The sequence below is a fragment of the Urocampus carinirostris genome, chromosome 2 (assembly GCF_059441175.1).
Source record: "Urocampus carinirostris isolate Australia breed hairy pipefish chromosome 2, RoL_Ucar_1.0, whole genome shotgun sequence".
NCBI classification, from domain to species: Eukaryota; Metazoa; Chordata; class Actinopteri; order Syngnathiformes; family Syngnathidae; genus Urocampus; species Urocampus carinirostris.
The window spans coordinates 41,591,437-41,609,038 of NC_142350.1; the positions used below are offsets into that span (position 1 = coordinate 41,591,437).

Genomic DNA, 17,602 nt, shown 5'->3' on the forward strand with positions numbered 1-17,602 from the left:
TTTCGACTGCGTGTTAAGCACCGCTGTATCTCGTCTGAATGGCGATCTTAGTGCGTCCAATGGCGTCCGCCTCAAAGGCAGAAATTTCTGGCCGTGATTAAGCCGCAAATGTCTGTGTGATCGGCCCCTATCCTCAAAACACAATTGTCAACATCTACAGTGAAGAGGCAACTTAGAGGTTCAAGGCAGAGGGGCCAAGAAAAAGCCACATCTGAGAGGATATAATGGGCTAAAGAACACAGACATTGGACTACTCATTTGATAAATAAAAATGTGACTTTTTCACACGATTGTCTGGATGACCCGAAACTTTTAAACAGGTAATAGCATTTCAAATATGTGTGAAAACCTGGCAAGCCACGCTAGCGACTCAGAGAAACCACCTGACAGGCACCCCAACACCCCACGTCGCAGGCCTAACCACTAAACATTATTTTGAAAAGATATAATCTAAAATCAAACAAAGTAATGTGGGTCCAGCCAATAGGTTTTTATGGCGAGGCATCATAACATTTAAAACATTCAAATAAGTCTTAAATATTACGGTTTGTTTATCCAATACATAATGATTCAAATTAAATTAAAGTTTTGGCTTTAATATTATACCACTTGAGTAAATGTGTATATTTGCCAAGTGGGGTCGGGGACCTATTACTTTATGGGTCAGATAAATGACTTTAACAAATAAGTGCCGGTAATAAATTTTCCCAAAAATGTTAATTCTAGTGCTATACCCATTGGGTAAATGGAAATGTGCGCACATTTTCTTTAAGGAACATTGTGAGAAATTGTTGTACATCCTCCCACAACCGTTAGTAATTAATCGTAAGGATAGGTAGGTGGATTGTAATTAAAAGGTTCTGGACATGCTCTCAGCCTCAAAATTTGCAGACAATCATTGAACTGTATTCACAGACCCATAAAACTATTTCTGGAATAGCTAATGAGAGAACTTAAATGTATCAAATAGAGTATCGGGTGAAAAAGAAGAGAAAACTACATTTTACTATTATGAAGAAATTATATTTTAGAGGAAATCAGATGAATCCTAAACACTAAGCAGCCTTGGGAGTAACACATTACAAAGGAACACGTTCTTGGGACGCATTTACTTTTCTCTGTAACGAGTACTGTGATGCATTATTAACAAAAGTTTGTAACTCATCTCTTGTTAAAATATGGTTCATTACTCCTCTACTTTTTGAAAACAGATCATGGATTCAAATGTCTTCTAACTATTGACGGTTCTTTCTTCGCTCATGATGCATCATACACACCTTAATCGGCCAACAACTAAAGGCTGAAAATATTTAAAAATGGGCTTATTTACAAGTACTTACAAAATAACCCGGAATACAGTTACGGTGGCGCCTCAAGCATAGAGTACGAGGAAGCGTAATTTCTCTCAACTGATATTCCATCTTACGTGTATGTTCACATTTCAGCCGAATGTACACTTAAATCAGGAGGTTGGTTTTTATGCACAAGTTTGGTTGTGTCACCGGTCGCAAATGGTAGGCAGCATGTGGGGATGGCATTCGACATTGAGAGAACAGCGAAATCAATGGGGCAAACGTGAAAACAGACTTTTGGTATTCTTAGTTGTAAAGTTATTTTTGCAATACACCATGAGTGAAGAGAAAAAGAAAACAAAACTCAGAAATGGAGGAAATCCTTGGGTGGTTTGAAGACAAAAGATAAAATGGATATAGAGTGTTCCCGCTGTGTTAGTTTGCAAACTCTTAAGATTCCACAAGCCAAAATATATGAATATGTTCATTGCTCCCTCAGGTTTTTGTACACTTTTTATTTTAGTTATTTTATTATGTGGGTATTTTAAGCAGTTTTAGGTGGGCAGTTTCAATGTAATTTGTAACCACAGTAGATATTTACTCTCAGAGTAACGTGCTACTTTTGGGTGTCAGTAATTTGGGGAGTAACGCAATTGCTTCTTAAATAAAGTAACTAGTAACTGATTACTTTATTTCATTAACACGCCAAAAACTGACACGAAACCAAATTGATAACTGTTGATATTTTAAGTCTGTTGATGGGGGAAATACGCATTCATTGATGGTCCCCTCACATCTTGTTAGTTGATTTTAAAAGCAATTAATACAGATGGTCAGGGAAATGTAAACGGGCACTGTGTGCTTAACCTGTCGAACGCTTCCCAGTCAAAGCCCTGAACAATGCCCTGCTATGCATTATAAATGACGGGATAAATCTTAATGGATTGAGAATAATCAACTAGCCATGAAGGCTGACATACACACACATTCAGCAGCCATTCTAACACTTTACACACATACACTGAACTGTGGACATCCAGACACAAGGGAAATTAAAGGCTTTGAATACGTCTGCATTGATTATTTTAAATTATTAGCCCACCTCTCTTTGGACCGCCAATGCTTTTAGCCTCAGCTTTAATACATTTACAGAGACTTATTGACTATAATTACAACTGAATCTTGGTAATGGACACATCAATTATGAGTCACAAATGTCTCAGACCATGCAAGCGTTGCTCAGGGAATCCCAATCTGTGGTCCATTAGTGTTTCTCTCACTTGTCTGAAGCCTAATCACTCATTGCAGACACATCCACTGACACAGCTTTTACCTAGCTTTGGAATTGAGGTGCATTAGCTTTAACATGGGTTTTGTGACAAAAGGATGTCCTGGTACAAAATGCTGCAGCGAAGTTTTTGACTAAAACAAGAAAGTTTGATCACATTACCCTGATTTTAGCTAAACCTGCATTGGCTCTCTGTTAGATTAAGATGTGATTTTAAGGTTCTGTTGGAATTATACAAAATCATGCGTGGACTTGCTCCCTTTCGGATTTAATTCCCCCTGATGTTCCGGTCCGAAGCCTTCACTCTGAAACTGCTGGTCTACCAGTGATCCCAAGAGCCAAGAAGAGATGTGCAGGTTCGAGAGCATTCTCCATTTGCGCCCCGATGTTATGGAATGCTCTGCCCCTTGAGATTTGATCTGCAGACTCAGTTGAACTGTTTAAATCTAGGCTTAAAACACACTTCTATTCTATAGCTTATGAATGACCTATATTTCATGTTGACTATATTTATGTATTGTTTGTTAATGCTATATCCATTCCAACCTGGTAATCCTGAAAGGGATTTTCCTCGTGTTGAGGTTTTTGAGTTTTATTTGCCCTTATATAGGTTTTAGATCAGGGGATGGTGTAATAATAGTCAGTAGTTTGCAATAATCTGTAGTCTGTGCAGCCCTTTGAGACTCCTTGTGATTAAGGGCTAAACAAATAAACATGACTTGACTTGATGTATCTACCTGTTCGCCGCTCTAAGTTAGGATTCATTCAAATTGTTTTTTAGAATTCTTAGAATGTTAATTTGGTGAGGTAGTAAAAGTCAAATAGACAGGATATGGAGTTAATTTAATTCTTAAAATATAGGGGCTGGTATTTTTAATTCAGTTCACTACCATGATCTTGGATGCAAATGTTATGCAGTCAGTGACAGATCCGGGGTCTTAGGAGACATTGTACCCTCCAAAAGGGCAATGCTCTAAGAGTTAAGAGTGGGAGTACAGATATTGATATTATCGATACGGAGCATGTATTTGGATTGGATCGATATTGCCGTCTTGGGATCAATAATGTCTTCACATTTTCATCATCACTACAGTCAAGTTGTTGGTGTGTCATAAAATTAATTATGACATCTATTCAATCAAAAAACTTACAATATTTGCAACACTGACTTCATTTTCAAAATATTGTGCAATGGAAGGTATTTTAGCTTTCATATTGACAGTATTTGTAGTTTCACTTGATTGCTAATATTTTGGTTTGACTCTGGACCTTTGTTCTGAAACAGTTGTTGTAGTAGAAAAATGTTCACAATTAAATATTTTTGCATGGAATTGTTTACACTATTTGCACTTCTTTTTCAAAAACGAAAGTAAACATGTCACGCTGACTTTGTTTCCTTTTTATTTTTTGTAACATTGCTGCTTGTTTTTGGTTTGTGGTAGGGAACGAGAAATGCAATGGCAAAGAGAAGCCAGTGTCGATTTTTAGGAAGACTTTTTTGTGAAACACGGCAACAATCTCAAGCACTTCACTTAAAATGCACGCACTTTTCAATCCTTAAGACACACAACGTCAAAATTCAAGCATTTTCAAGGATTTCAAGAACCTGTATGAACCCTGTGACAAGGGAAAAAAAGTCTAAAAACAAAGTATGGTACATACCAGTATGCGTGCGGATGTGTGCCAGGAAGGCCATTGAATTGCTGCTCTTGCACACCTTCCCACAGTATTTGCACTTGTTGCCTTGGTGCTCCTCACGCTCACGATTGATCTGTTCCGTGTCTTCAACCACATACAGGTTGACTTGTCTCATCAGCTCGTCGTGTTTCTCCTTGATGTGAACAAACAGTTCTTGCTCCGTTTCAAAGCGGTCAGTGCATTTTACACACTTGAAGCAGGCTTTGCCATCAATACACTCATCAACGCTGTTCAGCTCATTTCGGATGTGTGAAGCACTGGCCAGGTGTTGGTGAAGGTTGCTTTCAGTGTAGAATGACTTGCCACATACCATACAGTGGAAATGTTTATCCTTGGTCGGGTGCTTCATTGAGATGTGCACATTTAGGCCACTTAGCCCATCTGCCAAAAAGCCACAGTCATCACAGCGAATTCGGGGGTTTCTCACTTTGTCTTCAAGGCTCCCTCTCTTCTGCTTAAGCTTTTTGACATAATGGGGCAACAGCTCAGAGGGCACTCTTGCTTGTCCTGTCAAGTCGTTAACAGCAGCAGGACCTTCGAGAGCAACACTCCACTGTGTTACCTGCCCCCGTTCAGCTAAGGCCTTTACAGACATAATGCACGAATCAAAGGGTTGGGTGCCATCATCTATACATTTGTCATGGTTGTCTTGAACTCCTGGAGACTGGGGTGGTGACTGTTCCAATACAAGTTCAATTTCGGCTTGTGTCGTGTTATCCGTCTGTGCAGTTGTTCCTACTGTACAAGTAGCACCAGAGGAAGATGCTTCACTCTCTGCTTGATTATATTTTGCTTTCTCAGATAGCATGACCACAGTAACAACAGAGTCAACATTAACAGAAGATTCCAATGTGTATTGATTTTCTTCTGAGTCACTTTTGGGGTAATCTTTTGGAGGTCTTGAAGGTTCGGATTCAATATGAACTGTTTCACTGTTAGGATCAATCTCGTCATTCGGTTTATCAGAGGTTTGCAAGGGTGTGTGGTCACCATTTTCTTGTAATGCCAGGTATGTCTTGCTATTTTGCATGTGTTCTTCTGTGCGAGCGTGAGAGGATATTTCATCGACGGTTACTGCATAGAATTTGCATGCCAGGCAGATGTATTCAAAGTCTGTGCTGTGTGTTTCTTTTACATGATGTTTGAGGGAAGATATGCAGTTAGCAATAAAATCACAGTGATTGCAGGCAACGGAGTCGTATTCTATTGGTGCTGTGTAAGATACCGTTCCCTCTTGTTCATTGCCGTGCGTGTTTGAGCCCGGTGATTCCTGCTGCTCGTCTCTGGTCCCTAAAGCTTCACCTTCTTCATTGGAATGTGTAGCTGTAGCTTCGTTAAGTAACGGACTTGGGGACTTTTCGACAGGGCTGCGATTTTTCCACTGCTGCACACGTTTCAAGTGTTTCTTAGTGAAACAATGGCGATCTAAGTCTCCTTTAGTCACACAACTATAGCAACACAGAGTACACCGATAAACATAATCCTTACTGTGTTTGCGACGAACATGGACGTCGAGATTTGAAGCATTAGATACCACCAAGCCGCAATAACCACATTTAGTTGATAGCATATGTTTTGGCCTTCCCCTTTTAGCTTTTGGAGGCTCAAATTCCAAATCTTCCTCATCTACAATGTTTGCATCTTCCGATTCATTTTGACTCTTAACTACTTTGGTTACTCTCTCAACACAATCTGTAGAGGTCTGAGAAACACTCTCCTGACTGCACTGATATTTGTGGGTTTTTGAGGAGAGGTGTTGGTCCATCCTTTGAGATGTAGCAGAAAAGAAGTTACATAGTTGACAGCGGTACCGGTCAAGGTCTGCGTGCTTAATCCGAACATGACTTTCCAGATAGGAAAGACTAGAAACCCTTAAATTGCAGTTTTTACATTTAATCTTGAATCTGCTTTCTGTACATTTTGGGTCCACTTGTGGTTTGTTTATTTCGTGAGCACTTTCAGTGTTGTCTGTGTCCTCTTCTTCCACCATGTCCTCTTCTACATCAGCTGAAAGACATTTAAAATACAGAGCAATTTCAGTCAATTCAGTTCTTCTGTAGATCAATATTATTAAGGTTAACTGCACATAGACCCCTTATTCTCTTGCCTCGGCTATGATTGATTAGTTTTCTCAACAAAGAACCATATAAACTAGAAAAAACAATCATGGCTTGTTTCAGGTTTTTTCCATTTATGCTACCTCAACTGTTTTTTAGGTAATTGTGCATATATTGATGCATCCTGGATCAGGCTGTCACTTATAATTTGACAACGATAATCATTTATGGAGTATGAGTCGTTTATTGAAGCATACTTTCTCAACCCATTACATTTTTAACAGGGCAAAAGGAAAATTGAAATATTTTCCACTACAAGTCACAAAATAAACACACACACACACTCATTTACGTTGAATTTCCTACTTCAATACCTGAAGATTAAAAAGTATTTATTTTTTCTTTCCAATGATTTATTATTCTTATTAAAACATTTTCCTGAGTTTATGAATTTTCACCTTTCGATGTCATGTGCATCATAGAATGATCCTGAAGCATGTTCAAACGTTTTTTGTTGTGTTTTGTTTTAATCTGGGTGCAAACCTTTAGTTTCCAATTACCTTTGATATAAAGCATAGTTATAGTAATAAATGATTCTGGTTAAGAGAAAGATCCCCTCACCACGCCCCATTGAGTGTGATCGTAGTTGCCTATAACAGAACTACCCATTACTTTTATTTTAACTATAACCTGTTACTGGTTGACTAATGGTTACTGGTAAGCCAGAAAATACAGACCGGTTGGAAGTCACTGAAGCGCCTCTGTGGGGTTTATATGTTAGCACAACACAACTTGCATATATAATGAATCTTTTGTTTTGTTATGTCCCATATTAGGAAATTGAAGGTGAACTGCTTCAACACATTTTGTTTGAATGAGAAGCCGTTAGTTCATCTTCGCGAAAGTGCCCGCTTGGACTGCCCTGGGAGTAAACAGGAACACCCCTCTTAGTACGCCTTACTTTTAATCGTCTTGATGTTTGTTTGTTTTTTATATTTCAATACACAAAATATGGACGTTTATGTGTAAATTTAGATTTGTTGATGTCAGAATCGAGATGCTTCCAAAGATCGAAATATCCCCACCTCTTAATAGTTACGATTTTTGAGATACTTCATTTTTTATTCATCATTATTTAAAGCTTCTTCAACTCTTAAACAGCAGTAATCGAAGTATCTAAGACGAGTGGTTAAAATGAGTAACGGGACTAACGATTACTAGTTTGGGATCAGTGATGTGCAAAATAAACATCGATCATTATGCGTGTGTGAATTCAAACTTCCCGCAATAAAGCTAAGCAAGGTCTCAGGGCTTGGCTTTGGTGATGTAAGCAATGACGTTTAATACTTCCTGAAAAGGAGTCCCAAGTGCCTAAAATATGTACTGTACACATTTTGATGGTTTACTCATAAGGAGAGATATTACTGTACATAATATTTGTACACATTAAATTGACAAAAAAATGATTGATTCATTGATGGATAGATTGAGTAAAGCTGTAGTTTCTCCAACAGCGTGTTTTTGGGAAATGTTTACTGGAGCGTTATAATGATAATGTGATTGTAAACAAAACTAAAGTTTTTAAAAAATATATGTTTTGTCGTTTCTGTGTGCGTGTTTGTGTGTTTTCAAAATGTTGCATTTACTGGAAAGAAAAAGGTGGCAGCACGGCAGCGCAGTGGTTAGCGCGTGTGCGGCACAGTTCTGAGGTCGTGAGATTGAACCTTCCAATGTGGAGTTTGCCTGTTCTCCCTGTGCTTGCGTGGGTTTCCTCCGGGCACTACGGTTTCCTCTCACACTCTAAAAACATGCACGTCAGGTTGATTGGTCGGTCCAAATTGTCCCTAGGTGTGAATGAGTGAGTGAGTTGTCAGTCTCTGTGTGCCCTGCAACTGGCTGGCAACCCGTTCAGGGAGTCCCCTGCCCACTGCCCGAAGATAGCTGGGATGGGCTCCAGCACTCCCGCGACCCTACTGAGGATAAGCTGTGCAGATAATGGATGGATGGATGGAAAGAAATAAGATATTGTATCGGCCTTCGAAGAAGCAGAATTTTATCGGTAATTGGTAAGGAAAAAAACAGTTGTCGTGCATCCCTCATTAATACCATGGTAACAGCAGTTTTAAGTTTTGAAGTGTGTAAGGGCTGGATCGCCCAGCCTTGGGTTGATGCAATGTTTTTAATCACACTTGAGGAAAAAGCAGTGTTGAGCATCCACAGCTAACAAGAATTCCTTTGTAAATCATAGAAAGTGTACCATATTAGTTTGATTTCTTCATTTATCTTAAATGTAAGTGTTCTTAAAAATGGTTGTTTCAAGAAAAACATTTTGCTGGAAAGGGATTAGAGTATAACAATGGCAGAATAAAAAAATGAAAATACTTACCTATTTGTGGGCTCTCTTTATTGTGATATCGCTGCACATGAAGATCAAGTGGAGCTTTATCCCTAAACTCGTGTCCACAGTAGTTGCAAGAATAGATAATCTTGGGTTTTGGAGTTCGTTTGCTCATTCTTCGCTCTTGATTGGATATATCCTGGACTTGTTTTGGGTGATTATCAGATTTGGAAACTGTAGGACAATCATCATCACGAGAAACAAATATGGGATCAGCCGACTCTGATGGAGGATTTGATTCAGCAGAATTTTCTTTCTCCACGTCTGCCTGTGTAGGCACTTGACTTGGACCATCAGGCATGGTTTGCCCATCATTTGCAGGGTTTCCAGCATTAAATGTGCTCTTTTTATGTTTTTTTGCACAGTGAATTTTCAGTGATCTTGGGCATTTTGCTGAGAAGTTGCAAATTGAGCAACAAGTATTCCCATCTTCCATCAGTGTGTTATGCTGCAGCTGTTCAATTGGTGCCACATCCTCTTTGTCAGACGCAATAGTCTTACTGGGTGAGCTGGCTTGTACATCATCGATGTGCACATTTTCTTGACAACCCCTTTTGGGCATTTTGCCCAACAATTGCTCCTCTTACAATAGTTGTGTTGTGTCTCTGTCTAACCTTGCAACTATTTACACAAAACTGCAAGAAACTTGATTGGTGGTGCACAAGTAACCTGTAAAAAGAAGAACAGCACATATGTTCAACTGGTCAATTTTAATTCCCCCCAAAAAACATTAAATAAATCACTGAATTCCCTGAACTGAAGTGAGTGCGTGGTACCCAAACCTCCGAGTTGAGTAAACATAACCTGTGCAAAGACGCCATCTAGTGTTTTCCAAAAGAACATTGATTAAAGAAATGGCTGTTTCGTTATCGACGACATTTATTTATCTTCCTATTGCAATGCCATTATGAGTATAAGTATAATGTGTGTTTAATGGTATAATGACAACATGTTTAACCTGTATCAGTGATTTTTAATCAAAAAATGGTAAACAAAATGTGATGGATTTTATAGTTTTCAACTTACATAAGAGATCTTATTCAGTCACATTGTAGTACCCCAAATTATTAAAGACATGGATTGCATGGCAAGTATATCCATTTTAATTTGTATGTATTTCATACAGACATGCCTCCATTTTCAAGTATATTTTTCATTATAAACATTCCATTCATTCAATAAACAAAAGATGACAAATTTAGACTGTTTTTTAATACTGTGTTTTTGTCTATGCACAGACCATTTCATTAAATGTAAGAAAGAATGAAACCTTCTGAATTGATTCAAAGTCTATAATGCATCCCTATTTCTAATACTAAATTTGATGACATGCATTAAAACAAATTTAATACTTTTTCTTTTTCAGCGTTTTATACACATTATCATTATCTTTTTAACATCGAGTAGGCCAGATTCAAGACTCAGGCAGGACGCAGGCTGCCTGTGGTTTGCTCAACTCTGCTATAGATGTTATCACAATTAATAATATTATAATGAAATAAAAAATAAATATATTTAGCAGATGTGTTGTATTACCCTTAAATAAGAGTAAGGTAACAAAAGATGATTCTATTCATACATATATATAAAAAATGAGGTCATTATTAACATTTTTTGAAACAGAAAAGAGGGTACACTGGTAAAGAAAAGGTCCAGAGACCCACATGTAAAATAGAAAGAAAACCATATAAGGAAGCCTAACAAGGTACCTAAGTAATTAAAGAAATTGGATGACATATTATTGTTTTTAATAGGTTTCACAGCTAATTTAAGAGACTGGTTGCCACCAACCCCCTAACATAGTGTGTTACCTGAAAACTAAAACAAGAGGAGAGTCAGCAGAATTTATGGCTTCAACAGTATACATTTGTTATGGGCCAAATCTAGTTGAACAAAATGGATGGATGGAAAGAAATAAGATATTGTATCGGCCGTCGAAGAAGCAGAATTTTGTCGGTAAATGGTAAGGAAATAAACAGTTGTCGTGCATCCCTCATTAATACCATGGTAAAAGCTGTTTTAAGTTTTGAAGTCTGTATGGGCTGGATCGCCCAGCCTTATGCTGATGCAATGTATATATATAATATATATATATTTATCTAAATGTATCTACCCAGCCAACTTCCAAGCAATCCCAAAACACACAGGGTTGGGTAGGGTTAATTTAACTTGATTTCTTTCAATTACTTTTGGATTACTCCAATACCAAATATGCTAATAAAAGACAAAAGAAACTAAATATGAATAAAATGATGACTCACAACACATGGTAAGCTTTCTCTCCTGGCTTTGATCTCTTTGATCTCCGGCAAAACTAACATAAAATGCGACAGAAACAAAATGAAAATAAATCCAAACAGCTTGCCAACATCATTTTTGCCCTTCCATGTATTACGTTACTCCCAAAGCCTGCACAAAATCTTGTAATTTTATTCATATTTAGTTTCTTTTGTCTTTTATTAGCATATTTGGTATTGGAGTAATCCAAAAGTAATTGAAAGTAATCCTGTTAAAGTAACCCTACCCAACCCTGAAAACACATGATCAAAACTATTATCAGAATGCACCTTAACTGTATTAGGAGCAATAAACAGCATTCAATGAAAAAAGTCACATGGTTAATAGAAGCAGGGGAGGGTGGCCTGAAAGCAATAGATTTTGACTGCTTTAATGGAACGCTAAAATTAAAATTGATTCAAACATGGGTGACCAATCATAATTTCTTCTGGTATTGTCTCATCTCATTAGCCGTACCGCTTATCCTCATTAGGGTCGCGGGGAGGCTGGAGCCCATCCCAGCCATCTCCGGGCAGTGGGCAGGGGACACCCTGAACTGGTTGCCAGCCAATCGCAGGGCACACAGGGACAGACAACTCATTCGCTCATTCACACCTAGGGACAATTTGGACCGGCCAGTTCACCTGAAATGCATGTTTTTGGAACGTGGGAGGAAACTGGAGTGCCCGGAGAAAACCCACGCAAGCACGGGGAGAACATACAAACTCCGCACAGGAAGTCTGGAGCTGGATTTGAACCCACGCAGGAGGTTCCCATGACATGAACTGTGCCGCACAAGCGCTAACCACTGCGCCGCCGTGCTGCCCCTTCTGGTATTGTATCCCTAACTATTCATTTATAATAATTGGAGGAAATTAATGTATTCTTACCTGCATTTTAAATATTAGAAATGTATCAATTCAATTGTCTGATTTTCACAAACTATGCTTTACTGGGAATTACTTTATGTGCACAACTATTCACCACACTAGCTCTGGAAAGCGGCTATGTGTTACATAGGAAAAAGTCTTTTTTTTTTTTTGAGGATTGGTTTTAGAGGAACATATGGTCATTATCACAGCTGAATATCAAGATATGAACATTTTAAAAGCCTATGAGTCTTCAATCCATCCAAATCTGAATTTAACTAACGTATGAATATGCCTTGTAACTAGCTGGCAACCAGTTCAGGGTGTCCCCTGCCCACAGATAACTGTGATAGGCTCCAGCACACCAGCGACCCTACTGAGAATAAACAGTGCTGATAATGGATGGATGACTGCCATTCCAAAGCGATTTGTCTCTATAACAGCCGAAAATCTGAAATATAAAATAACCCCCCACATCCCTCCACCTATTATACAGATGATGTGAATTCAAACATTCCCAATGTCCAAATGACATAATATACTGCGTTGAATTAATCATGTCACATGATTTTGTACTTTATTTTGTTTTCTTCTGTGTATTTCTACAGCACGTCCCGTTCCATTGAACGGGGTGGCTCTTTATTGTTGCTTCGGTGTTTCATTCAGATTTTGTTTTGAATAATGCGATGTTCCATAATTTAAAAAACGTTTTTTTAAGTTTTGATATGACGTCCAGAGTTGTACAAGCGCTATTCTCGGTCGCAAATAATAAAAATAACGAATACTCAACCCGTCAGACTCCTAATAAGGGATGTATAACAAGTCGTCTAACATATCTGGAAATCACCTATTTAAAAATCTAAGTGATGTAGAATACTGTGTTGGTATTTGGAATTGGTATTTTCTCTGACCAGTGGCTCAATTGTAGAGCTTTTGAGCTAGCAGCAAGCGCTTAAACAGTTATGGAGTGACTATCCAATAAAACCTCAGAATTCGCCGTAAGAGCCAATCACGACGAAGTTGAAAGGCGGGTGTTTAGACACAGAAAACACAGAAAACGACGGCGGCACAGAGGCCCAAAAAGTAGGCTAATGTCGGCAGCATGTAGTGAGTCGAAAGCAGACACTATGTAGGGATTAGCATATAACTGCAGTGGTCTCAGCCACTTCGTGGTGTACGACAAGATAACTACAGATGTAAAATAATGTGTTATATCAAAAACTGACCTTAAACTATCCAGTTATGTCCACCGTCCGATGTTTCGTTGCTAGACACAAATGGCGTACCGTACATGAGCATGACGTCACATGAAGGCGGAACTACTGCCCGCGGTTTTCCGACTTCCAGTGTTGAAGACATGGTGCTTTCAGAATAATCGAAGAAACAAAATCCTAAAGTCTTATTGACGAATAACTACTTTTGTAAAACAGTGCATGCTATGTGTGATAAACTTGTATGTATCCATTGGGAACCAAAAGAATGTTTATAAATGTTTAAAACCATGCAGGCTGAACATATCCCCTCCGCTCCCAAAAATGTGTGTGCATTCAATTTAATACACGTTAAATTGAAATTATTGTTCTTATTACAATCATAGTTGATGGCTTTGTTTGTCTAAATATTTCGGATGTGGTAAATAATAATAATAGTGATAATCCAAAACAACAGTGCTTACTTTTTTTTCTGCCGAATGTCATTGCACCTCTTTTCATTGCACTGCTTATTATAACTTGGGCCTGTTTCTGAGCACTACTTTGTATATATTTTTGCCTATTTATCCTAAATATCGTTTATCTTATTTTTCTCTAAACTTTAAGTTGTAATGGTTTTGTTTGTAATATTATACTTGTTGTTGTTATTCTATAAATTTAATCTGTGGTAATAATCGGATTTATAAAACATCTGCATTTTGGATTTAAAACGTCTTAAAGATGGTTTTATTAGCAGTAGTTGTGAATTATCCTAATACGATGGCAGGGTTGGGTAGGGTTACTTTAACTTGATTACTTTCAATTATTTTTGGATTACTCCAATACCAAATATGCTAATAAAAGACAAAAGAAACTAAATATGAATAAAATTATGACTCACAACACTTGGTAAGCTTTCTCTCCTGGCTTTGAACTCCGGCAAAACTAACATAAAATGCGAAAGAAAAAAAATGAAAATAAATCCAAACAGCTTTCCAACATCATTTTTGCCGTTACATGTATTCCGTTACTCCCCAAGCCTGCACAAAATTTTGTAAGTTTATTCATATTTAGTTTATTTTGTTTTTTTATTAGCATATTTTGTATTGGAGTAATCCAAAAGTAATTGAAAGTAATCAAGTTAAAGTAACCCTACCCAACCCTGTACGATGGATATCCGAGCAACAAAATCAGAGCAAATATTTAAAACAATGGATCTTTAAAGGTGTACTATTTTGTTGTGAATTTTATTGCCGTTGTTATAATTGATGCGAAAGGGAACATCAGTGACATGAGAAAACCGTGAACACGGGAGTAATACTGAATTCAGGAATGAGATAATACCAGTAAATTGCCTATTTGACCTTTTTTCACAGACCTGGCCTCGAGTTGATGGCTTTTTAAAACATAGGGGACAGTGAATCTATGAGTGCACAATTTAGCTTCATGGAAGATTATTCATTCAAATGATTTATCTGCGATTGGCTGGCAACCAGTTCAGGGTGTCCACTGCCCAATGATCGCTGGGATGGGCTCCAGCACCCCTGCGACCCTACTGAGGATAAGCGGTGCAGCTGATGAGATGAGATGAGGTTTACTTTATAGTTCCATACAAGTCACGAACTTGCATGACTTTTTTTGAAAACATAACCCTACTAAATGTTATCCACTAGAGAGCAGTATATGAACATTTATCCAAACACAGCTTCGAATAAACACCACTTCAAACGTGATGCAAAGTCGGACTGCTTACTTATTTTGCAAAAAAAATGGGTACAACGAGGTAGAAGAGAAATGAAATGAGACTAAATGTTGATTATTCGTCTGTTATTCATTTATGACTGATAGACTGGATCCTATCCATGGTGCAAAAGCAATTTAAGGGTCAGAGTTCTGGGGATGATGAGTTAAATGACCATGACCAATACATTAAACCATTTTGTAGACACCAAACCTCAGAATCAGTGCTGAAATGTATTTATAGAACTCTTCATTTTTGTAATCAACTTAGTTATCCTTTTTAAACACATCATTCTAATATATATATAGAAGTGGGGTTTGACCCAGTTGCTTGAAAAGAGACATCTTGGAGGTTTGAAATCAAAGTTTTGGTTCAACCTGTTGAAAGAATTTCATCCTGCAACGATGTGTTTTGCCCATCACAGCCTATCGGTGTCAATTAAGGGCTTAGGATCTTCTGAAATACATCAAACAGCATTGGGACCTGTATCCTAGTCGTTAACATAATGACGAAGTAACAAGACAAAAACAAGGTTAGTACAGTTACTACAGCAGGGTTGCCCAAACGTTTTCCTTGTGAGGGCCACATACGATTTCTCTTTGATGAGGAGCCAGGGTCAGCATGAAATAGAAAAAGTCTGATAATTGCAGGAGTGCTTAAATGTAAAAACATATTTTTTCAGAACGCTACAATCAAATAACCCTTATGGATTCTTGACAAAACAAAAGTCTAAGTAATAACGCTATTAATGAAATAAATAATAAACATATAAGCCTCTCATGATTCTTCATCAAACATAAGGAAGACCCATGTTTTCAAAAAAATAATAATCAAATAACACTCTGTGGGTTCTTCACAGAAATAAATGAATAAATAGAACTTACATTTTCTTATCAAGTCCAAGATGGGGGGGGTTTTAAGGGTTATTATTCTATCTTCGTTATTCATTATCCATTATCCGTTATCGGTCAGTTCATAATACGCTACAAAGCCTAGGAGCCGGGACACTTACTCTCAGCCAAAAGGCCAAGCTAAGGTCCTAGCCCTTAAAACCTTGTTGCGATCATTGCGAATGCACCGTTCCCGGAGGTACTGCAATACCGGGCCAAAGCGTGGAGTGGACAGAGCAAGCTCTCATCAAGTCCAAGATCAGTTTTGTTGTCAGAGAACTTGACCAGTGGTAAAGATGACCATTGAAAAGGCAGTAGACTTTATCTCATTATGAAACTATTTTTAGTCACGGTACCAATGATGAATGTCAATTTTGTTTTGTGTTAACATGTTACAATGACAATCAATAATTTTCTTCAATTCTTTTGTAAGCATTCTAAGTGACACATTTCCATCTATTTTATTGGTATTCCAGTAGTAAGAGTTTGGCTCTCTTACTGCCACAACATGTGATCAAATGCTGTTACAACCAAAAACACGTACCTAGACTTGTGTTTTCTTTTTTAGGTAAAAAAAATGAGAATCAAAATGCTCTCTGATATTGTTCACTGGTGCGGACCAAATGTGGAGGCGGGCCATATCTAGTCTGCAGGGCATAGTTTAAGGACCACAGTCCTATTTAAAAAAAAGATAAAAAGATAGAAGTGCACGGACTATATTTTAAAATACGTCTTTGGGTTTATCTGCCGCCTGGGAGTATCTGATATATGTTAATAGACACAAGAGAAAAGTGCCTTGCTTTTCTAAAACCAAACACAACAGTGCACGGCTCAGCTGTGGGATACTCCTTTAAAAGGGTTCCTCTCCGTCTCAACCCTGCCCGCTGTTCCCTCCCAATCCCTCGTCACCCTTATCCCTCCCATTTCATCCCTTCCTAGAAGCATTACCTCACACCACATTAGGCAGCGCCATAAGTGTCACCTGGGGGGTAAAAGGTAGTGAACAGCCATTGCATACAGTTATTTTCTTCCTGGAGGAATTGGAACTTTGCTTACCCTGTTGCTGGGGGCTATGTGACTGTTTTGTTCGTGTTGCTTTCATCAACCCCTGAAAACTGTTGGCGGTATTTTTGGACAGTTTTATAAAAAAAACTCCAATTGCACCTTGTTTCGAAAACAGTATTTACCGAAAAAGACGACATTCAAAAGGAGCCTTAACAATCCCTAGCAATTTTGGGAGTGAGACAAATTTTATGTGGCATTATTATCATTTCATAAATCATCTATCATCACATTGTGAGATGAAATGCGCTGAAAAATAACTTTGCCTGTGGGGCAGGTTTTACAGTTTGGTTGGTCTTAAAATATACAGTGTTGCTCTCTTCCTCAAAAAAATTGAAATATTTTGCTTTCATGGGTTTTCTGGTAAATAAAGTTTCTGACCCTTTCAGATTACAATGATTAACTCAAAGGAAATGTCATGCCATCACTCGTTTACGTACTCAATTACATCTAGAGTCTGCTCTAGTTTGGAATAAGGTCTGGCGATACTGAGAAGTTTGGTATAGCTCCAATCCAAGTAAATGCATGGTAGCATCAACCAATACGGTTCCGATACCAATATCTTTTTCTTGCAAATGCATGGGAATTGAGTAATTAAACCCTCTAACTTGAGATAGTTAATGGTTACGATAAACACAGCACAAAGATATTAAGCACTTTTTTTTCTTTTTTTTTTAATCAAATAACTTCACTGCACACAGTCTGCATCAGGGGTGTCAATCTCATTTTAGGTCGGGGGCCACAAGATAAAACAAACATTATCTCGGGGGCCGGACTAGTGGATTAGAGAGAAAGAAAAAGAGAGAGAAAGAAATAAGAGAAGGAGAGGGAGATAAATAG

General features: G+C 38.0%; 1 protein-coding gene across 1 annotated transcript in view; it reads right to left on the reverse strand.

The window, feature by feature from the left end:
• The window catches only part of LOC148371906 (zinc finger protein 407-like), a 208,200-nt gene extending 195,014 nt beyond the window's left edge, over positions 1–13,186 (reverse strand). Inside the window, exons 1-3 of the mRNA XM_088326522.1 lie at positions 13,106–13,186; positions 8,722–9,402; positions 4,243–6,285 (exon numbers count right to left, since the gene is read on the reverse strand). Of these exons, the coding sequence (XP_088182648.1) occupies positions 4,243–6,285; positions 8,722–9,295 (2,617 nt within the window). The 5' untranslated portion in view covers positions 9,296–9,402; positions 13,106–13,186. The remainder of the gene's footprint in view (positions 1–4,242; positions 6,286–8,721; positions 9,403–13,105) is intronic.
• Between the last annotated feature and the right edge of the window lie 4,416 nt (positions 13,187–17,602).